The sequence below is a fragment of the Sorex araneus genome, chromosome 4, assembly GCF_027595985.1.
Source record: "Sorex araneus isolate mSorAra2 chromosome 4, mSorAra2.pri, whole genome shotgun sequence".
Taxonomy (NCBI): domain Eukaryota; kingdom Metazoa; phylum Chordata; class Mammalia; order Eulipotyphla; family Soricidae; genus Sorex; species Sorex araneus.
Window position 1 is genome coordinate 190,527,306 of NC_073305.1, and position 22,424 is coordinate 190,549,729.

General features: G+C 57.8%; 1 protein-coding gene across 2 annotated transcripts in view; it reads left to right on the forward strand.

Annotated features, from left to right (window-relative positions):
• Positions 1-291: 291 nt before the first annotated feature.
• SMOC2 (SPARC related modular calcium binding 2) overlaps positions 292-22,424 on the forward strand; it is a 70,248-nt gene continuing 48,115 nt past the window's right edge. For both annotated transcript variants that reach the window (XM_055135661.1, XM_055135662.1), the window contains exon 1: positions 292-470. In XM_055135661.1, coding sequence (XP_054991636.1) covers positions 390-470 — 81 coding nt within the window. In that variant the 5' untranslated portion in view covers positions 292-389. The remainder of the gene's footprint in view (positions 471-22,424) is intronic.

Consider the following 22,424-nt stretch of genomic DNA (forward strand, 5'->3'; position numbering starts at 1 on the left):
TGTGCCCCTTGTGTCGGGCGCCCATGCCGCAGCCCCTCCTGCCGGGCCGGGGGTCTCCGAGCGAGCTCGGGGCGGGCGCCGCGTCGGGAGGTGGGGCTGGGGGCGGAGAGGGGCCGGGCGGAGGAGGTGGAGGAGGAGGAGGAGGAGGAGGAGGAGGAGGAGGAGGAGGAGGAGGAGGAGGAGGAGGAGGAGGAGGAGGAGGAGGAGGAGGAGGAGGAGGAGGAGGAGGAGGAGGAGGTGGAGGAGGAGGAGGAGGAGGAGGAGGAGGAGGAGGAGGAGGAGGAGGAGGAGGAGGATCCGGGAAGTCCCGGGTTATCTGACAGCGCAGCGCTCGGCCGCGCAGGGCGTCGGCTCGGCCCGGGCCCAGCTGCCCCGCGCCCGGCGTGACCATGCGGCGCCCCCCGCTCTGCTGCCTGCTGCTGACCGCGCTGCTGCTGCCCGCGCCCGCGCAGCGCTTCTCGGCGCTGACGGTGAGTCCGCGCAGGTGACCGGCCGCCGCCGGGCCGGGGACGGGCGCACACGGGCGGGCGCACACGGGCGGGCGCGCGGGGCGCACGGGCGCACGCGGGCGGCGCGCCCCACCGGGGTCCGGGGCCGGGACGCGGGGCGGCGGGGACGCGGGGCGCGAGGAGGCGCCCAGAGCCCGGGCGGCGGGCGGGGCGAGCCGCGGGGCGCAGGGCCGGGGGCGCCCGCCCGCCGCCCCTCCCCGCGAGTGCCCTGTCCGTGGCAGCCGGTGGCCAGGCGCTGCCAGGCCGGGAGCCGCCGTGGGGCCGGGCCAAGCCGCCGCTCTGGCCTCGCGCGCAGCCCCCAGCTCTGACCTCGGGCGGGGGCTCCGGTGTCTGCAAACCCGTAATTAATGCAATCTGCAGAAACGAAAACTTTCCACTTAAATGTGTTTTTGAACAAGTGCTTGAGAAAACAGCAAGGTGGAGGGTCCGCCCGGGAGCCCGCGGCTTTGAAGTCCCGGCGGGTCCCGAAGGTGTTTGTGGGAGGCTCTGGGGCCCATCTGCTCCCCAGCAGTTGGCGGCAGCCCCGGGTGGCGAGGGGAGAGCCGGAGTCCGTTGTTCATACCTAAGATTCTTCTGCCGCTGCAGCTCCCTGCCTGGTGTCTGCAAATGACTTGCAGATCAGCCTGAGCTCGCACTCCCGGCCGGCTCCGCGGCTCCCGGACACGGCGTGCCACGCATGTGAGTGCACACGTACACGGGCACACGCAGGTGCGACCCGTCCCTGCGGCCAGGAGCAGCAGTGGGGCCTGTGGTGGCCTTTGGGTGCCTGCTCCCCTCAGCAGACCCAGGGCCCGGCCCAGAGCAATCTGAATCCAGAACCTTCGTGTTTGCTTCACTTTGGCTGGAGTGCTGCGTCCTGCTCGTGCGTCCAGCCTGGGAGGCCGGAGGTTCCTGGGTGCCCTGGGCGGCCCTGTGTGAGCCAGGGTGACCGCCTAAGACATGCAGAGCCATGAGGGCTGCTCCGTCCCCAGCAGATGGGCCTGGAGTCTCAGGGACGTCCTTCCCGGGGCCACGGGCACTTTCCGAAAGACTCAAGGGCTCGACTGAGTGGCCAGGAGGCCGGGGACACGGGGACCCGGGGGCATCTGGGAGGTGAACAGCTCAGGATTGTGTGTTCTCTGGCCTTTGCTACCTTGGCCTATGCAGGGGCCCTGAGCACTGGGTCGGGAGGCACCTACCAGCCACTCGCCCCAGTGGGGTCTGTCCAAGCAGTGCCTGTGCCCGGGTTGCCCGAGTGGTGTTACTCAGCTGCGTGCCCGGCCGTGCCCCAGCCCCTGTCCCTGTGTGTGCCCCACGTAGCCCTGCCCCCGTGAGCGGGTGGGAGCCGTCACAGCTGGACGCGTGCTCTGGGGATGCTCGGGGCTCTCTGGCATCCCGGCACTGGCTCTCGGCACTCACGGCGTGCGGGGCGTGAGGACTGTGATGGCCACGCTGGGCCTGCCCTGCTCCTGTGCGGGTCTGTGCACGGGGCGGTGCCTGATGCCCGGCCGGAACCCTCCCCCCAACACCCCTGACCGGGCAGGCGCAGCAGGAGGCCTGCAGGGGTGCAGGTGGCCAGGGGGCGGGTGGCCCTTCCCTTGGAAGGAGCTGCCCGGGGCCCCTACCTGTCCGAGGTGTGTCCTGTCTGCCCGGGCTGTGCTCTGGGCTCCTTCACGCGGGCGCCCCTGCTTGCCCTCCCCTGCCGCCAGCCACCTCGGCTGCCCTCCCTGCCAGTGCTGGGCGGGCCAGGGATGAGGGGCCGCACAGCCCCACGCGCAAGAACACAGCACGCGGCCTCGCGACCCTAGCCCTCAGGGAGGCTGCCTGGTGCACACGAGCGCCCCGCCCCCCGCCCCCTCAAGAGCCCCTGCGCCCCCCACCCCTGCCTGCTCTCCCGCCTCATGGTGCATGACGCCTGCCCCCCTCGCTGTCGGTTGGTCCCCCTTTCATGTGCCGCGTGTCCCCTGTGCGTGCTGCATGTCCCCCCATGTGCTGCGTGTCCCCCCATGTGTGTGCTCCGGCCCTGCGCCCTCTCCCCTAGGTTCTGAGGCTGTGAGGGGTGGGGCGCATCCCCCCCCCGCAGAGACCGGAGCGAGGGCAGGAGGGAGTGGGGGCCCCGCTGGCGCCCCCCGCACAGCCTCTGAGACCTGAGCATCCGGGGGAGGCGCCTTCATTCCAACTGGAAATCAGGACCACAAAGGGCCCGAATCAGTTCCAGACCCGCCAGAGGGACGGCAGGGGTGAGGCGGCCGCGCCTGCAGCTGTGCCCTTCAGGTGCAGGGCCGCACCCGGGCGTGCGAGTGCCCACTTAGGGGCTCTCCGGGCTCCCTCAGTCTGGGGGGTCGGCCCCCGGGGCGGGCGGGGAGGGGACAGCCGAGAGGACTCCTCGGCTCTGTCGCACAAGAGCCGGTGCCCTCGAGGGCCCGTCGGGTGGGCCTGGGGTTCTGCCCCCGTGGTGCCTAAGTCGGCTCCTGGTTGGGGCCTGGGAGACACGTGGGGGACACCCGGCGAGGACTTGAGCCCTGGGCCCCAGAGTAGCGCCGCCCTCTGAGCCGGCCCCCGGGCCGCGTGCCAAGACCACAGGCAGCTCGGGTGCTCTCAGTGCTCAGGACCACTGCAGGGGCATAACGAGGCTCAGGTCGCTGGGGGGATCTGGAAGCAGGGGGCTGCACCCAGAGCCTCACCCAGAGCAGGGGGCTGCACCCAGAGTCTCACCCAGAGCAGGGGGCTGCACCCAGAGTCTCACCCAGAGAGGGGGCTGCACCCAGAGTCTCACCCAGCGAGGGGGCTGCACCCAGAGCCTCACCCAGAGCAGGGGGCTGCACCCAGAGTCTCACCCAGAGCAGGGGGCTGCACCCAGAGCCTCACTCAGAGCAGGAGGCTGCACCCAGAGTCTCACCCAGAGAGGGGGCTGCACCCAGAGCCTCACCCAGAGCAGGGGGCTGCACCCAGAGTCTCACCCAGAGCAGGGGGCTGCACCCAGAGTCTCACTCAGAGCAGGGGGCTGCACCCAGAGCCTCACCCAGAGCAGGGGGCTGCACCCAGAGCCTCACCCAGAGCAGGGGACTGCACCCCAGGAACCTGCCTCCTGTACCCCTGGCCCAGACCCTGGGGCGCTGTCTGCTCAGGGCCCGGGGCCGTGCCCTCTGGCTGCAGCAGCCCTCAGGCCTCTCCCTCCTTCACTGACAGGCGCCTTCCCGGGGCTGCTTGCCGTGGTCCCATCTAGCCCTGCCCACCCGCGTGGCGGTGGGGACGTACCTGGCTGCCCCCAAACTGAGGATTCCGGAAGCTGGATGGGTAACCCCACTGCTGAGCTTCCACCCCGCGGCTGAGTCCCCGTGTCCCCCGCGGCCGAGTCCCCCACCCACAGCCGAGTTCCCATGTCCCCCGCGGCCGAGTCCCCATGTCCCCCGGCTGAGTCCCCGTCCCAGCGGCTGAGCCTGGTCAGTTCAGATCATGCTCGAATGGTCCACGCGGAGTTTCAGGGCCCCCTCTGGGGCATGTGTGTCCCCTGCCTGTTCCAGCAATGCCTGCTACCTGCCCCCGGGCCTCCCGGCCCCAGTGGTCACTCTGTCTGTGCCCAGCGGCACCCAGCAGGGCTGCCAGGCTGGGTGGAGCCTGGACTCGGGGGTTCCAGCACCTCCAGGGCCGAGACACCAGTCACGGTGGGTTCTGAGCACCTGCTGCCTGTGAGGGTCTGTGGGGTCCAGGGTTCCCAGGGGGTCTTCGAGGCTCCGTGGGAACCCAGTGAAGGTCCTGGCGGTCCCCTGAGGGTGCAGCCCTCTGGGTGGGGGTGTGGGACCCCCTCCCCCAGGCCCCCGTCCTGCCACCCAGGCCCTGTGTGACAGGGTGGTCCGGCCTGGCATCCCCTTGGGGCCCGAGTGTCTCTCAGGGAGGGGAGATCATCCGGGCCTTTGCACCTGCCCCACTGCGCCTCTGAGTGCTCCCAGGGCTGGACTGTCCACTTGATGCTGGGCTGGGCCAGCACGTGCCCCCAGGGCCATCCCGCAGGCGGAGCCGCAGCGTGCCGGCTGCACTGGTGTGGACAGACGTGGGGCAGCGGTGTGGGCCACGCCCCAGCAGGAGCCCGGGGAGGGGCCCAGGTGCGGGGCCCAGGTGCGGGCGCAGGTGCGGCCCAGGTGCAGCCCTGGAGGGAGCGTGTGCCCTGCTCTGCCCCAGCAGCCCGCCCTGGGTCTGGCCCAAGCCCGGGCCATGCGTGTTCCGGGCACGCAGTCGAGACGGGAGCTCCGGCCTGAAGGGACACGCCTGCCCTCGTCCGCCAGCACACGGTGGCCGGGGGGCCTGGCCCTGGCCTCAGCCTGCCCCCGGGGGCTGCGCTGCGCCAGCTGCTTCGGCCGCGCCCGCTGCCGATCCACCCGCCACCCGCCTGCGGCGGCACAGCTGTGTGCCCGGCTCCTCCTGGGAACCTCCGAACCACACTCACCCCGGCCCCCAGAGGCCGTGCTCCTGCGTGGCCTGGAGGTGGGGGTGTCCACTGACCAGTGAGGAGGCAGCCCTGAGTGAGGGTCAGCCTTGAGTGGACGGTCAGTCCTGAGTGAGGGTCAGTCCTGAGTGGACAGTCAGTCCTGAGCGTGGAGGGTCAGTCCTGAGTGAAGGTCAGTCCTGAGAGAGGGTCAGCCTTGAGTGAGGGTCAGTCCTGAGTGAGGGTCAGCCTTGAGTGGACAGTCAGTCCTAAGTGGACGGTCAGTCCTGAGTGGATGGTCAGTCCTGAGTGAGAGTCAGTCCTGAGTGGACGGTCAGTCCTGAGTGAGGGTCAGTCCTGAGTGAGGGTCAGCCTTGAGTGGATGGTCAGTCCTGAGTGGACGGTCAGTCCTGGGTGAGGGTAAGTCCTGAGTGAGGGTCAGTCCTGAGTGAGGGTCAGCCTTGAGTGGATGGTCAGTCCTGAGTGGATAGTCAGTCCTGAATAAGGGTAAGTCCTGAGTGAGGGTCAGTCCTGAGTGGGCGGTCAGTCCTGAGTGAGGGTCAGTCCTGAGTGGATGGTCAGTCCTGAGTGAGGGTCAGTCCTGAGTGGACGGTCAGTCCTGAGTGTGGAAGGTTGTGCCTGTGGAGCCTGTGGCTTCTCTCCCGTGCAGCTGGGGTGGTGGGTGTGGGTGGTTGGGCACCCATTAAGTGGCTGTGGGTGGTGTGTGTGTGTGTTGGGTGTGTGTGTGTGGATCTGGGGGGGTGTGGGGGTGGGGAGAGGTGCGGGTGGATGGAGTGGCTGTGTGGGAGGGAGTGAGTGGGTGTGGGCAGCTGTGCGCAGGCCACAGGCTACTGTGAGTGGGTGTGGAAAGCGAGGGTGGGTTCGGTGGGTGTTCCATGGAGTGTCTGCACACGGAGCTCCTCCATCCCTTACACGTGACCCCGTGTCTGCAAATGGAGCTCCTCCATCCCTTACACGTGACTCCGTGTCTGCACACGGAGTGTCCTCCATCCCTTACACATGACCCTGTGTCTGCACACGGAGCTCCTCCATCCCTTACACGTGACCCCGTGTCTCTGCATGAACACTGTCCTCTGGCATGCGGCTGGGTGTCCCAGTCTCTGTGGAAGGTGTCCCAGGCTGGGGGAGGTGTCCCAGGCTGGGGGGGGGGCGTTGACTCAGGCTGGGGGGATGATTCAGGCTGGGGGGAGGTGACCCAGGCTGGGGGTTGACCCAGGCTAGGGGGGGTGACCCAGGCTGGGGGGGTGACCCTGGCTGGGGGGAGGTGACCCAGGTTGGGGGTTGACCCTGGCTGGGGTGGTGACCCAGGCTGGGGGTTGACCCAGCCTAAGGGGGTGACCCAGGCTGGGGGGGTGACCCAGGCTGGGGCGAGGTGACCCAGGCTGGGGGGGGTGACCCTGGTTGGGAGGAGGTGACCCAGGCTGGGGGGGTGACCCAGACTAGGGGGGGTGACCCAGGCTGGGGGATGACCCAGGCTGGGGGGTCTTCCTGTGTGTCCCCTGCTCTGGCAGCCACTGTTGGGCTGCCGTGTGACCACTGGGGGAGAGTGGCCCCTGCTGGGTCCCTGAGTGCTGGGGTGGGCCCCGGGGGGGGCAGGCCTGCTGTTGGCCTGCTGCCTGCTCTTCTCAGAGGGAGGGGACGCAGGCCTGCGGGGGCGGGCAGGGAGGGCTGCCAAGTGGGGCACGGGCTGGGTTCAGGGGTCACAGGACCGTGGGGGTGTAGGGCTGAGGCAGGGCGGTGAGACACTGGCTGGGGCCGGGCTGGGCCCCAGACGCGCATCCCTGAGCCTTTGCCCGCGGCCTGCAGCGAGCGTGTCCAGCTGCCCGTGGGTTCCTCCCACCTGTGGCCACTGCCTGCCCGTGACTCCTGGCGGGCAGCGCCATGCCCTGGCCTTGCCCCGCTTGTCTCTGGGGCACCTGGTGTGACAGCTGCTTCCTTCGCTCCACATAGTGCACACGTCTGTGTCCCCGGCTGCCTTCCCCATGCGTGCGAGTGCATGTGCGTGTGTGTGGGGAGCCAGGGCCTGTCGTGAGAGTGGTCAGGCGGTGCTGGGCCCTGGTGCCGCGGCCTTGGAGCCTCCCCTCTGGGTCCTCCCCGGGGTCCCGCGCCTCAGGACTGCGGCTCTCGTGCTAGCCCAGCTGGAAGCTTGGTGGACGCAGGCAGAGCCTGTGGCCTCCTGCTCCTGCACCACCGCGGGCACACGCCCTTGCTGGCGGTCACTCGCGGGGCCTGGGGCAGCAGCTCCAGCCCCGGCTGTGGTGCTGGGCTGTCCCTCCTCTGGGTCTGAGCTGACCCGCTGCCTCCCTCCCACCAGTCAGGTGCAGCGCCCGTCTCCTGTGACTCCCAGACGGTGCCCCTGCCCGAGCCCTGGTTGGACCCTGGGACCCGCCTCGAAGGGGTGGTGCTTCCCTGCGGGTGGCGGGGCCTCTCCAGCAGCTGGACCACCTCGGGGTGTCCATGGGGGTGTGGCCTCAGGTGCGGGGTCTCGGTGCTGAGCTGACCCCCGTGGACTCCCACGTGCAGCACAGGCTCATGTTTGAGGAGACGCGGGAGAGGACAGGGCAGGCTGCGGGTCCCGAGTGCTGGCCAAAGAAAGCCATGACAGACCACTCACCTCTCGGGGAACGCTGGCGGGGGCTCGGCAAAGGCCACTCGTGTGCACATGCATGGTCAGAGAACACATCCACACACAGGCAGGGTCATTCATGTGCACGCATGTGTGCAGGGTTATTCATGTGCACACACGTGTGCTGGGTCATTTATGTGCACACATGTGCAGGGCCATTCATGTGCTCAACACGTGTAGGTCATTCATGTGCATAACACAGGCAGGGTCATTCCCATGCACACATGCAGGGTGATTCACATGTACACATACAGAGTCATTCAAATGCATACACATGCAGTGTCATTCATATGCACACACATGTAGGGTAATTCCTGCACACACATACAGGATAGAGGATCATTCACTTGTTCACACATTGAGGGTCATTTATGTGCACATGCATGCAGTGTCATTCACGTGCACACAGACAGGGTCATTCGTGTGCACACACATGTCTAGGGCATGTGCAGGATTGATGTGCAGGATATGTGCATGTGTGTGCAGGCGTGAACAGAATGTGCCTGTGTGCATCCGTGCCCGGGACTCCTGCCGCATCGGCCTGACTCGTCGCTGAGGTTCCGTTTTCCTCCCTTGACCGGGGGAGCTGGAGCTGTGGCGCACGTGGGCTGCCCGGGGCCTCGCAGTCAGCACCCAGGGCATTTCGCTCATTTGATCTTTTGTCTGTTGCTTCTGCTCGTTCCCTTGGGTGACTCCGGCTATCTCAGGGCCGCCTGCTGACTCTGCACTCAGGAGTCGCTCCTGGTGGGGCTCCAGGGACCCTCCGTGGAGCCGGGCAAGGGCCCGGGTGGCTGTGAGCAAGGCTGCGCCTGCCCGCCTCCCCGGGGCCTGCAGAGGCGAGCACTGAGTCAGTCGTGCCTTCCCCACCCGGCACCGCGCCCGGGCACGCTCGGAGGAAGCCGCCAAACTCAGGGTTGGCCGTGGCCCTGCTGGGCCTCACGCCCAGCCCGGCCTTCACCAGAGACTCGGGCAGAGGGCCCTGCGCTGAGGAGCGTGGGCTCATCCTCACGTCTCCATGGAGCCTGGTTCATGCGGCAGCTGTGGCCCCTGCGGCTTCTGTCCGTGGCCTTCCACATGTTCAAATCCTGGTGTCAACTTGGAGCTGAGGGTTCGGCCCAAAAACACACGTGCAGACAGAGCTGTCCCCGTCTCCCCGTCTCCCATGGCACCCGACTGTGAACGTGCGTGTGCGTGTGCGTGTGTGTGCATCTGTGAGTATGTGATTGTGTGCATGTGTGAACGTGTGAGCGTGCATCTCTGAGTACAGCTAGGTATGTAAGTGCACTTGTGAGTATATGCATGTAAATTTGTGTGTCTGTAAGTGGGTGTGTGAGTGCATCTGTGAGTGTGTTCCTGTGTGACTCTGTATCTGTGAACGTTTGCATGTGTAGTGTGCGTCTCTGCATGTGTGAGTGTACCTGTCAGTGTGTGCATATGTGAGTGTGTACATCTGTGAGTGTGTGTATGCATGAGTAACTGCATTTGTGAGTGCATGTGTGTGCATGTGTGAATATGTGCAGGTGGGAGTGAGTGCATGTGTGCTTGCATGTGAGCGTGCATGTGTGTGTACATCTGAGTGTGTGCATTGTGAATGCATGTGTGTGCCTCTGCATGTGCATTTGTGTGTATGTGTGAATGTGGGTGCGTGAGTGTGTGCATGAGTGACTGCTTCTGTGTGCATGTGTGCATGTGTGTGTTTGCATGTGTGAGTTGTGCATGTGGGCATGTGTCCATCTGTGTGAGTGTGTGCGTGTGTGAGTGTGTGCTGTGGGAGTGTCTGAGAGATCCGCCCACAAGCTGCGTTGGGCTGCAGCTTGCACCACCTCAGGTGTGACGTGAGCAGAGCTGGGCCTGGTCACGGGGGTGAGGCCATGGCAGTGGCCTGTGCTGACTCTGCAGTGAACATGGACTCGGCGTGTGACTGGAGCAGCACGTCCGGGGAAGGGCTGGCTGTGCTCCCCGCGCCGCCTCTGCTGGTTCTCCGCCCTCCTGGCCGCTGGCAAAGCCAAGGCCTGACAGGTGGTGCTGCGTGCGCCTCAGGCCACCCCTGGGGACACTTGGGACCATGTGGGTCAGGAATCGAAGCCCATCGGCATGTGCCAGGGCGTGTGGACACATACATATATATATATGGACACATATTCAGAGAGGTCTTTTTTAGTGCTTATTACTTTTAAAATATTTTTCATTTAAAAAAAGTTTGAATGAATCACTGTGAGGTACAGTTACAGACTTACAAACTTTTGTGATTATGTTTCATTCATACAATGATAGAGTATCCATCCCTCCACCAGCGCCCATTCTCCACCTCCAATGGTCCCAGTGTCCCTCCCACCACCCCCAGCCCTCCCCAGCCCCAACCTCTGTGGCAGGGCTTCTCTCTCTCTCTCTCTCTCTCTCTCTCTCTCTCTCTCTCTTTCTCTCTCTCTCTCTCTCCTTTTGAGTGTTGTGGTTTGCAATATAGGTACTAAGTGGCCATCATGTGTGGTCCATAGTCTACTCTCAGCCCGCATCTCCCATCCCGAGCGAGCCCTCCAACCATCATTCACTTAGTGGTCCCTTCTCTATCCCAGCTGCCTTCTCCCCCAGCACGTGAGACCGGCTTCCAAGCCATGGAGAGATCCTCCTGGCCCTTGTCTCTACTATTCTTAGGTGTTAATCTCATATTATGTTACTTTATATTCTGCAAATGAGTGCAGTCATTCTATGTCTGTCCCTCTCTTTCTGACTCATTTCACTTAGCATGATACTCTCCATGTCCATCCATGTATATGCAAATGTCATGATTTCACCTTTTCTAACAGCTGCATAGTATTCCATTGTGTAGATGTACCAAAGTTTTTCTTTGAAATTTACTCCATCTCATTTATTTCAATGAGATAATTTTTTAAAATTATACAACAAAAGATAAAGCAATAAGGATATGTAGTGAAACTATATCCAAAAGTAATTTATGTAGTGGAATATAAGGAAATCCAATATCAGAGCAAAATTAAATCAATATTAAATTGAAAAAGCAATTCAGTTAACTTTTCCACTGCAACAGCTAGATCCATTATTATTTTTATTTATTAATGAATCACCATGGGGGTACAGATACAGGCTTACATATTCTCGTGCTTGTGTTTCAGTCATATACAGCTTGAGTATCTGTCCCTCCACCAGTGCCCATCCTCTGCTGATGACCCCATCATCCCTCCCACCCACTCCCACCCCATCCCCTCCCCACCCGCCTCTTTGGCAGGACATTCCCCTCTGTTCCCTCTCTCCCTTTGGGCATTGTGGTTAGTAATGGAGGTCTTGGGTGGCCAATTTGTTCGGTCTATAGTCTGCTCCGATCACGCCTCTCCCATCCCACACAGGTCCTCCCACCACATTTTTGCTTGGTAATCCCTTCTCTATCTGAGCTGCCCTTTCCCCCAGCATGTGAGGCTGGTCTCCAAGCCATGGAGCAAATCTGGTACTTATTTCTGTTATTCTTGGGTGTTAGTCCTGAATTCTGTTGTTTAATATTCCACAGATGAGTGCAATTCTTCTATGTCTGTCTCTCTCTTTCTGACTCATTTCACTTCGTATGATACTTTCCATGTTGATCCACTTGTATGCAAAGTTCATGACTTCGTCTTTTCTGACAGCTGCGTAGTATTCCATTGTGTAGATGTACCAAAGTTTCTTTAGCCAGTCATCTGTTCTTGGGCATTCGGGTTTTTTCCAGATTTTGGCTATCGTAAACAGTGCTGCGATGAACATACACATGCAGATGTCATTTTGACTATATCTTTTTGCCTCTCTGGGATATATTCCCAGAAGTGGTATTGCTGGGTCAAATGGGAGCTCGATTTCTAATTTTTTGAGGAGCGACCATATTGTTTTCAGAAGGGTTGAGCTAGTTGACATTCCCACCAGCAGTGTAGGAGGGTCCCTTTCTCCCCACATCCATGCCAACAACGGTTGCTTCTGTTCACCAAAGTTTTTTTTTAACCAGTCATCTGCTCTCAGGCACTCGGGTTTTTTCTAAATTCTGGATATTTTAATAATGCTGCAATAAACATACAAGTGCAGATGTCATTTTACTATATATTTTTTTGCATCTCTGGGATATATTCCCAGGAGTGGTATTGCTGGATCAAATGGGAGCTCAATTTATAGTTTTTTGAGAAACGTCCATATTATTTTCCAAAAAGGCTAACCCAGGCGGCATTCCCACTAGTAGTGAAGGAAAGTCCCTTTCTCCCCACATCCGCGCCAACACCGGTTGCTTTTGTTCTTTTGGATGTGTGCCAGTCTCTGTGGTGTGAGATGATATCTCACAGTTGTTTTGATCTGCATCTCCCTGATGATTAGTGATGAAGAGCATTTTTTCATGTGCCTTTTGGCCATTCGGATTTCTTCTTTGAGAAAGTTTCTGTTCATTTCATCGCCCCGTATTCTGATGGGATTGGATATTTTCTTCTTGTAGAGTTCAACCAGTGCCTTGTATATCCTTGATATCAACCCCTTATCAGATGGGTATTGGGTGAATGTCCTTTCCCACTCTGTAGACTGTCTTTGTATTTTGAGGTGCAGAAGCTTCTCAGTTTAAGGTAGTCCCATTTGTTTATCTCTGTGTCCACTTGCTTGTCCAGTGGCATGTCACCTTTAAAGACACCTTTAGCTTCATATCTCCAAAGATAACTCACCACTGACCAACCAGGTGGAAACAGACAAACAAATGGGACTATATTAAACTAAGAAGCTTCTGCACCGCAAAAGATACAGTGACCAGAATACAAAGACAATCTACAGAGTGGGAAAGGATATTCACCCAATACCCGTCTGATAAGGGGTTGATATCAAGGATATAAAAGGCACTGGTTGGAATCTGCAAGAAGAAAACATCCAATCCCATCAAAAAATGGGGCGATGAAATGAACAAAAACTTTCTCAAGGAAGAAATATGAATGGCAAAAAGGCACATGAAAAATGCTCTTCATCACTAATCATCAGGGAGATGCAGATCAAAACAACTGTGAGATACTACCTCACACCACAGAGACTGGCACACATCCAAAAGAACAAAAGCAACCATTGTTGGCGTGGATGTGAGGAGAAAGGGACTCTCCTTCACTGCTGGTGGGAATGCCGACTGGTTCAGCCCTTTTGGAAAACAATATGGATGCTTCTCAAAAAATTAGAAATTGAGCTCCCATTTGATCCAGCAATACCACTTCTGGGAATATATCCCGGAGAGGCAAAAAAGTATAGTCGAAATGACATCTGCACTTGTATGTTCATTGCATCACTGTTTACAATAACCAGAATCTGGAAAAATCCCGAGTGCCTGAGAACAGATGACTGGTTAAAGAAACTTTGGTACATTTACACAATGGAATACTATGCAGCTGTTAGAAAAGATGAAGTCATGACCTTTGCATATAAGTGGATCAACATGGAAAGTATCATGCTAAGTGAAATGAGTCAAAAAGAGAGAGAGACAGAGAAAGATTGCACTCATCTGTGGAATATAAAGTAAGAGAATGGGAGACTAGCACCCAAGAATAGTAGAGATAAGTACCAGGAGGTCGGCCCCATGGATTAGAAGCTGGCCTCACATGCTGGGGGAAAAGGCAGCTCATATAGAGAAGGGACCACCAGGTAAAGTGTAGTTCGAGGACCTGCTGGGGATGGGAGATATGTGCTGAAAGTGGATCAAACACGATGGTCACTCAATACCTCTATTGCAAACCACAACACCCAAAAAGAGAGAGAACAAAAGGGAATGCCCTGCCACCGAGTTGGGGCGGGCTGGGGGGGACGAGATGGGGGAGGGGTACTGGGATCATAGGTGGTGGAGAATGGGCACTGGTGGAGGGATGGGTACCTGAGCATTATATGACTGAAACACCAGCACGGAAAGTTATAAGTCTATAACTGTACCTCATGGTGATTTGCTAATAAATAAATAAATAAGTAAGTAAAAAAAAAGTAAAGATACTTTTAGCTTCAATGTTGTGAAGGGTTTTGCCAATCTTGTCTTCAATGTACCTTGTGGATTCCAGTCTGGTGTTGAGGTCTTTAATCCATTTTGATCTGACTTTTGTGTGTGGTGTTAGGTAGAGGTTTGAGCTCATTGTTTTGCATGTAGCTGTCCAGTTTTGCCAGCACCGTTTGTTAAAGAGGCTTTCCTTGCTCCACTCTATATTTCTTAATCCCTTATCAAAGATTATATGATCATATATTTAAGGGTGTGTGTCAGGATATTCAACCCTATTCCATTGGTCTGTGGCTGTGTCTTTGTTCCAGTACCAAGCTGTTATAGTTTTTACTGCTTTGCAGTAGAGTTTGAGGTTGGCGAAGGAGATGCCCCCCCATCTTCTTTTTCCCAAGAATTGCTTTAGCTATTCATGGGGGTTTATTGTTCCATATGAATTTCAGGAGTGTTTGATCCATTTCTTTGAAGAATGTCATGGGTATCCTTACAGGGATCACATTGAATCTGTTTAATGCTTTGGGGAGTATTGCCATTTTGACAATGTTGATTCTCCCAAACCATGAGCAGGGGATGTGTTTCCATTTCCTTGTGTCCTCTTTTATTTCTTGAAGTAGTGTGTCGGAGTTTTCTTTGTACAGGTCCTTTACCTCCTTAGGTAGGCTGATTCTGAGGTACTTGATTTTCTGAGGCGTGATTGTGAATGGGATTGCTTTTTTCATGTCATTTTCTTCTCTCTCATTATTTGCGTATAGGAAAGCCATGGACTTTTGGGTATTGACTTTATAGCCTGAGATTTTACTATACAAGACTATTGTTTCTAAGAGCTTCTTGGTAGAGGCTTTAGGGTTCTCTAAGTTTAGAATCACATCATCTGTAAATAGTGAGAACTGGACTTCTCCTTTCCTATCTGGATGCCTTTAATATCTTTTTCTTGTCTGACTGCTATGGCAAGTACTTCAGGTACTGTGTTGAATGGAAGAGGCAAGAGTGGGCATCCTTGTCTTGTCCCTGATCTTAGAGGGAAGGCTTTTAGCTTTCCCCCATTGAGGATAACGCTTGCCATAGGCTTGTGGTAGATGGCTTTGACTATATTGAGGAAAGTTCCTTCAATTCCCAATTTGCTGTGCGTTTTCATCATGAATGGGTGCTGGATCTTGTCAGATGCTAACTCTGCATTTATTGATATGATTATATGTTTTTTTATCTTTTCTTTTATTAATATGATGGATTATGTTGATTGACTTGCAAATGTTAAACCATCCTTGCATCCCTGAGATAAATCTCACGTGGTTGAATGTATGATCTTTTTGATGTGTCATTGGATTCTATTTGCTAATATTTTGTCGAGGCTCTTCACATTCATGTTCATCAGGGATATCAGCCTGTAATTTTCTTTTTCGTGGTGTCTCCGTTTCCTTTTGGTATTAGGGTGATATGTGCCTCATAGAAACTGTTTGGGAGGGTTTCTTCAATTTCCTGGAAAAGCTTGAAAAGGACTGGCAGTAGGTCCTCTTAAAATGTTTGGAAGAATTCGCTAGTGAATCCGTCTGGACCTGGGCTTTTGTTTTGGGGAAGACTTTTGATTACAGTTTCAATTTCCTTGATAGTGATAGGTCTATTCAGGTATTCCAAATCTTGTTGGCTCAGCCTTGAGAGGTTATAGGAATCCAGGAATTTATCCATTTCTTCTAAATTCTCTTGTTTCATGGCATACAGACTTTCAAAGTAATCTCTGATGATCTTCTGAATTTCTTTGGTTTCTGTTGTGATGTCCCCCTTTTTCATTTCTGATTTAGTTTAGTAGATTTCTCTCTCTCTCTCTCTCTTTCTCTTTCTTTGTAAGTTTTGCTAGTGGTTTATCAATCTTGTTTATTTTCTCAAAGAACCAGCTCTTGGTTTCATTGATCTTTCAGATTGTTTTTTGGTTTCCATATAGTTAATTTCTGCTCTAAGTTTTATTATTTCTTTCCTCCTGCCTGGTTTGGGTTCCTTTTGGTGGTCATTTTCTAAGATCTTGAGCTGTGAAGTCAAGTTATTCGTGTGGGTCCTTTCTTCCTTCCTGAGAAATGCTTGTAGAGCTATAAAATTTTCCCTTAACATGGCTTTAGCTGCGTCCCACTGGTTCTGGTAGTTCATGGTTTCATTCTCATTTGTTCCCAGGTATCTTTTGATTTCTTCCTTGATTTCCTCGCTGACCCACTTGTTGTTTAACATTGAGCTGTTTAATTTCCAGCTGTTTGATTTGATTCTCCATTTCTATGTGTGATTAACTTCTATTAGTGCATTGTGGTCTGAAAAGGTAGTAGATACAATGTCTATCTTCCTGATTCTATTGAGGTGTGTTTTGTGGCCCAGCACATGGTCTATCTTGGAAAATGTTCCATGTGCACTGGAAAGGAATGTGTATTTGGTTTTTTGGGGGGATGAAAAGCCATGTACAGATCTATTAGCCCTCTCTCTTCCATTTCTTCCTTCAAAGCCAGCACTTCCTTGGTGAGTTTTAATCTTATTGATCTATCGAGAGCTAAGAGGGCAGTGTTGAAGTCTCTGACTACTATTGTGTTGCTACCAATGTCCTCCTTGAAGTCTATTAGCATTTTTGTAAGTATTTAGCTGGTCCCTCATTCGGTGTGTATACATCTAGGAGAGTGATTTCTTCCTGCTTTACATATCCTTTGATTATTAAAAAAATGGCCTTCGCTGTCTCTTCTAATCTTTTTCAAACTGAAATCTATGTTGTCGGGTACTAGTATGGCCACCCCAGCTTTTTTGAGAGGGTTTGCTTGCAGGACTGTTTTCCATCCTTTGACTTTGAGTCTGTGTTTGCTCTGACTGTTTAGGAGTGTTTCTTGTAGGTAGCAGAATATTGGGCTCAGTTTCCTAATCCATTTTGCCACTCTGTGTCTTTTAATTGGTGCATTTAGGCCATTGACACTAAGAGAAATTATTGTCATGGGGTTTTGTGCCATTTTTCTGTAGGGGTTTACTGTGCTTGTAGGGGTTTGTCTTGTCTTACAAGAGCCCTTTTAGTCCTTCTTTTAAGTTTGGTTTTGAGTTTATGAAGTTCCTGAGCTGTTGCTTATCCATGAAATACTGTATCATTCCTTGGAGTTTGAGTGAGAGTTTAGCTGGATAAAGTATTCCTGGTGAGACGTTCATTTCATTGCGTTTTTTTCACTATATCCCACCATAGTCTGGGCTCAGACGGTTTCCTCTGATAGGTCTGCTGTAAATATAAGGGGTGCTCCTTTGTGTGTGATTTCCTTCTTTGATGGTTGCAGTATTGTGTTTCTACCTGTGGCATTTGTTCGTTCTGATTATGATATGTCTTGGAGTCTTTTTATTGGGGTCTCTTTTAGCTGGCACCCTTTGGGCTCCTTGGATCTGGGTGACTGCATTCTCCAGCTCTGGGAACTTCTCAGCAATGATGTCTTTAACTGTGGCTACTTCGCTGGGGTCGCCTCTCTCTCCTTCTGGTACTCCGATTATTCTTATGTTGTTACTCTTGAATGCATCCCCAAGGTCTCTGATTCGCCCTAGAGCTATTTTGAGGTCTTTTTTTCCCCATTGTATCTTGTTTCCTGTATGCCTTCTGCAGCTCAACTTGAAGCTCACTGATTGTGTCTTCGGCTGTTGTCATTCTACTGTTGAGGGCACCCACTGACTTTTTAATTTTATCTACCGAATCCTTTATTAGTGACACTTCTGTTTGTAGCTTTCTCGTTTCTGCTCTCATTTCTTCCTGTATTTTCTTGGCTGTCTGTTCCACTGTTTCTTTGAGTTCATTGAACATCCTCAACATTCCATCTCTGAATTCTTTATCAGAGGGATTATATTTGTGGTAATTTCCTGATGAGGCTTCAGGGCTCTTTTCTTCGTCCACTCCTGGGGGGCGGGGGGAAATCTGCTCTGTTCCTTCATGTTGCTGTGGTACTATGGGGGTCGGTCCCTCCAGTCCACTATCAGTGACCTCCTCTTGCTGCAAGGGAGGATTCTAGATGGGCTCAGTCGATGGTGGTCTCTTTTTTCCCCTTTAAGGATACTCCCTCTTTGGTGCTCCTCTGTGCCTTATATGAGGCCACTAGTGCAGCTTCAGGGTTCGTGTTCTTTTGCATTAGGCTTGTCCAGATTCTTGTGTCCACAGCTATTGGGTGAGTTTTGGGAGTCTTTTGACTGGAATAGACTAGTGGACTGTTGGCCTAATGAGATTGGGGTAGGCCGGCTGTCCTCGTCAGAATCGGGTAGTGGGGGCTGAGCTGTGAGTCCAAAGTGCTGGGAAAGGGGAAAATAACTGGCAGCCCAGAGGCCACGCCCGCCACGGCGCTGTACCTGTGGGGGAGGGGCGGCCGCGGTGCCTGCTTGGGGCCTGCAGCCCACTTCTGAGGCACTTCTAAGACCCGCACTGCTCCCCGCTGGCCAGGCGCTCAGAGGGCACCGCTGCGAAGGGGGCTCCTCCAGAGGGGCCGTGGAGTAGGCTCGAGTGTTGCTTTCATTTCCTCACCTGCAGCGACACCATCCTGGGAAGCCTGCCAGAGACAGTTAGACGGGCTTGGACTCTGGGCAGGCCTGGCAGCGAGCCCTGGGGTCCCCCAGGGACAAAGTGAGCCGCGGGGCAGCGGCTGCAGCCGTGATCTGGGGCCCTCCTGCCTCGGCCTGCTCTCGGAGGAACCGACACCTCGCTGCAGAGCAAGGCTGGTCCTGAACTCGTTAGATTGGGCCTCCTCTGGGTGGGTCCGGTTCTGGTGCTGGTTCTCGCATGCAGTCACGGGTGTAGTTCTGGTGCTGGTTCGGTATGCAATCACAGGTCCAGTTCTGGTGCTGGTTCCCATGTGCAATCACAGGTCCAGTTCTGGTGCTGGTTCCTGTGTGCAATCACAGGTCCAGTTCTGGTGCTGGTTCCCGTGTGCAATCATGGGTCCAGTACTGGTGCTGGTCCCGCTGTGCAATCACGGGTCCAGTTCTGGTGCTGGTCCCGCTGTGCAATCATAGGTCCGATTCTCATGCTGGTTCTGGTATACAGTCACAAGTCTGGTTCTGGTGCTGGTCCCGGTGTGCAATCACGGGTCCGGTTCTGGTGCTGGTCCCGGTGTGCAACCACAGCATTGCTGGGTTGAGAGTCGCTCCCCAGCTCTCTGCAGGGGCCTGGAGAGTCACGGGCTCTGAGGGAGGCGTCTCCACGGGCACAAACTCACCGAAGGGCGGCTTGAAGCGAAGGCTTCTGTGCGCCCCTGGGCCTCACGGCTGGGGTGCTGAAGTGTGCAGCTGACACCGGGCACGGGAAAGACACGTGGATCCTGTGCCCCCCTCCCCAGCCCCCAGCTCCCTCACCCCTCCGGGCAGCTTGGGTGGTGCCTGGGTGCCTGTCCCCTACTGTGCCGCCTGGATCATGGCTGCTACATTCCCTGGTTCTCCCCAAGTCAGCAAGGACGGCCGAGCACTGCCGTGTGAGGGATGGCCGAGCACTGCCGTGAGAGGGACAGCCGAGCACTGCCATGAGAGAGACGAGACGGCCGACACTGCCATGAGGGGACAGCCGAGCACTGCCGTGTGAGGAGATGACCGAGCACTGCCGTGTGAGGGACAGTTGAGCACTGCCGTGTGAGGGACGGCCGACACTGCCGTGTGAGGGACAGCCGAGCGTTGTCTGAGCACGTGTGTAGATTTCCGTGAGTGTGGGGGTCACTGCTGTTGGCCAGAGCCTCAGGGGGTCGGGGACGGGTCTGAGTTGGCTGTGTGGGGGTGGGATCATGCCGTGGGGTGTGGGGCGCCTGGAGGGCTGTGTGGGTGTGGCGGGGGCATGCTGGCCGCTGTCCCGGTGTGTGCCCTTGCCGGCATCAGCGGAGGCTGGCGGTTGCCCACGGTGCTTCCCACGGGCCCGGAGCAGCTTGTGGCCCGGCTGGTACCAGCCCCGGAGGGTCCTGCTTCCCCTTTATCTTGGTGAGGGACCAAGAGGGTGGGTGGTGGGCGTGGGGCCAGGGAGGGCAGGGAGGTGGGCTCTGCGTGTCTCACAGCCGGGCCTGCCCCCAGTCTCGACCCATGTGCCCGGGAGCCTCGGCGCCCCCTTACCCCCAGGACCGCTCCGCTGCATACGGAGGCGCGAGCCTCCAGGTGACGCCTCCCCGGCGGGGTCCCAGCCTCGCTCAGCTCTCCGCCCTGCAGGCGAGGGTCCCGGCCTCGCTCAGCTCTCCGCCCAGCAGGCGAGGGTCCCGGCCTTGCTGAGCTCTCCCGCCCGCAGACGAGGGTCCCGGCCTCGCTCAGCTCTCCCGCCCAGCAGGCGAGGGTCTCGGCCTCGCTCAGCTCTCCCGCCCAGCAGCCTTTGCCCGGCCGGCGGGGGCCTGGATCTGAGCAGCCCCGTCCTGGCCGCCCCTCCAGCTCCACAGCCGAGGGGCAGCACCGCAGACCCCTGGGCTTCCCCGCCAGCGGGAGGTGGGGCTGATGGAGTGCAGAGTGGCCCCAGAGGCAGCGAGCACCTCCCCCCGCAGAGCCCGCCCGGGCTATCTTACAAGGTAAACAGAGACGGTAAAAATGTGAGGAATCTGCCATGTGTACGCGGGGCTGGGGAGACGTGCTGCAGGCAGGGGTCGTGCCAGCCTGAGCTGGCCAGTCCTGCCGGCACACACAGCGCCCGAGCAGCTACGCACGTGTGCGTGTGCAGGCACAAGACACTGCCTTACTGAGAAGGTGTGCACACTTTCATCCATGTGCACACATGTTCCAGTGAATATGCACGTGTGAATATGCTCGTGGTGTCTGCATGCAAGTGTATCTACGTGTGAATGCATGAATGTTCACATATGCACATGTGTATGTTGCTCATGTGCATATGAGTTGTAAGGCATGTGCACATGTGTGTGGTGACACGAACATTCCGAGCCTCACCTGGATGGGCCCAGCCCTGGAGTCTTGGGGCTGAGCTGGTGCTGGTGACTCGGGCTGGGGTCTGTCCGGGCCCTCACTGTGGTTCTCATGCCTGAGACTCGCTGGGTGACACATTGAGGTCCCCAGGCCCCTCTGTGCCCTGATGCTTGCCTGAGCCGCTCGCCAGGCCTGCGCGAGTCCCGCGTGAGGCAGACTCCCCGAGCAGGGGCCGCCATGCCCTGGACGCTCTGTGGGGGTGAGTGGGGGTGAGGCGCGTGGCTCCCGCTCAGGGGCAGCTATGGGCTCCGGGGGCCGAGTGGTCAGTGCACAGGGACTGCTCAGAGCCTGCTTTTGCTCAGCCCTGCCCATGCGGCTTGCGGCCAGCTCACACAGCTGGTGCTTCTGTGTACACAGCTGGGAACGTCCCAACCAGCCTGTGGGACGCGGGGTCCCGTGCCGGGACACAGGCGACAGGTGTCCTTTCCACGAGGGTCTTCGGGGGTGAGAGGTGGGCCGGGGGTGAGAGGTGGGCCGGGGGCTGGGGGGAGGCCGGGCAGGCTGGGGGCACGGCTGGCATGTGTCCTCCACCGTGGGTCCTGCTGCCCGCCCACGTGCTGCAGGATGCCCAGGCAGGGGACGGCGGTGTCCTTGGGGCCCCAAGCCGAGGCCTCGTTACCTCCATGATCACGTACACACCCGTGTGATGTGGGCAGCCCCGGTGCCTTGGCCTCTGCTGCCTCCTCGTCCCCCGACAGACAGGGCCCCGGGGAGGGGGTGGCCCAGCCTCAGGACCCTGGGCTGCCATGCCGCCCCTTCCTGCCCCTCCGGGGAGAGGCTCGCTCTGCTGGGGCTCGGTGTGTCCAGCGCAGCGGGGACACTCGCCCAGCTTTGGCCCTCACGTGTGATCATGTCCAGCGTGTCCCGGACTCCCCGTGGCTGCCCTCCCCCACTGACAGGTCTGTCGGGAGCAGCCCACTCCCCGCTCCGGGTTCCCCGAAACCTGCAGGCACCCGGTTTGGCCCGGGGCCCCCTCGCAGCAGGCACGAGTGAGTGGGGCCACGTGAGCCCCGGGGGTAGCACCTGAGCGGCAGCCGCCCCGCCCCAGCCCACTGTCGGGCGACCTCTGCCGGCTCCCCCGCCCCTGCGCCTGCCCCGGGGCGCAGGCTGAGGCCTGTTGCTTGCAGCGGGGGCAGGGGGGCTGCAGACGGGGCTCCCCGGGGTCCCCCTCCCGCAGAGCACAGCGGGTGGAAGTGGCTCTGAGCCGCCCTCCGGGGGCCTGCGTCCCACCCGCTGCCGGGCAGGGAGGGCGGGTGTCCACAGGTGTGTCCCGCACCTGTGCAAACACGCAGCCTGGGAGGGGGGAAGAGGGAACCCCGACACCAGGTGAGCGGCCGTGCCTGTGCCCCGCGGGGGCCCAGAGGCCCCTCACCCAACCCTGCGCCCGGGACCAGCCCTTGTCAGCCTGGGAGGCGACCGTGCCCAGCTGCCCCGGGCCTTGGATGCCGGCCCAGCCCTCTGCTGCCACTGGACATGGCCCCGCTGCCCTCAGCCACGTTCCCCATCCTTGAGGGAGCAGCAAGGGACTGGGCAGGTGCCCAGAGCCAGGGGACGAGGTGGGGATGGGTGCCCAGAGAGCCTCGGAGACGGCTCCTCTGTGGTGCCCCAGAGGTGGCCCCAGGCCCTGTGTCCTCTGCCCGCCCACAGCTGATGCCTGTCCATGTTTGGGAACTACAGCAGGGTCAGTGTCATCCTGCTGGGCAACTCTTGTGCCTCTGTCTGGCAAGGAGGAGGGGGAGGAGGAGGAGGAGGAGCAGAAGGGAGGAGGAGATGGAGGAGTAGCAGGAGGAGGAGCAGGAGGAACAGGAGGAGTAGGAGGAAGAGCAGGAGGAGGAGGAGAAGCAGGAGGAAGAGCAGGAGGAGGAGGAGGAACAGGAGGAAGAGCAGGAGGAGAGGAGCAGGAGGATGAGGAGCAGGAGGAGCAGGAGGAGGAGGAAGAGGAGGAGGTGGAGGAGGAGGAAGAAGAGGAGGAAAAGGAGG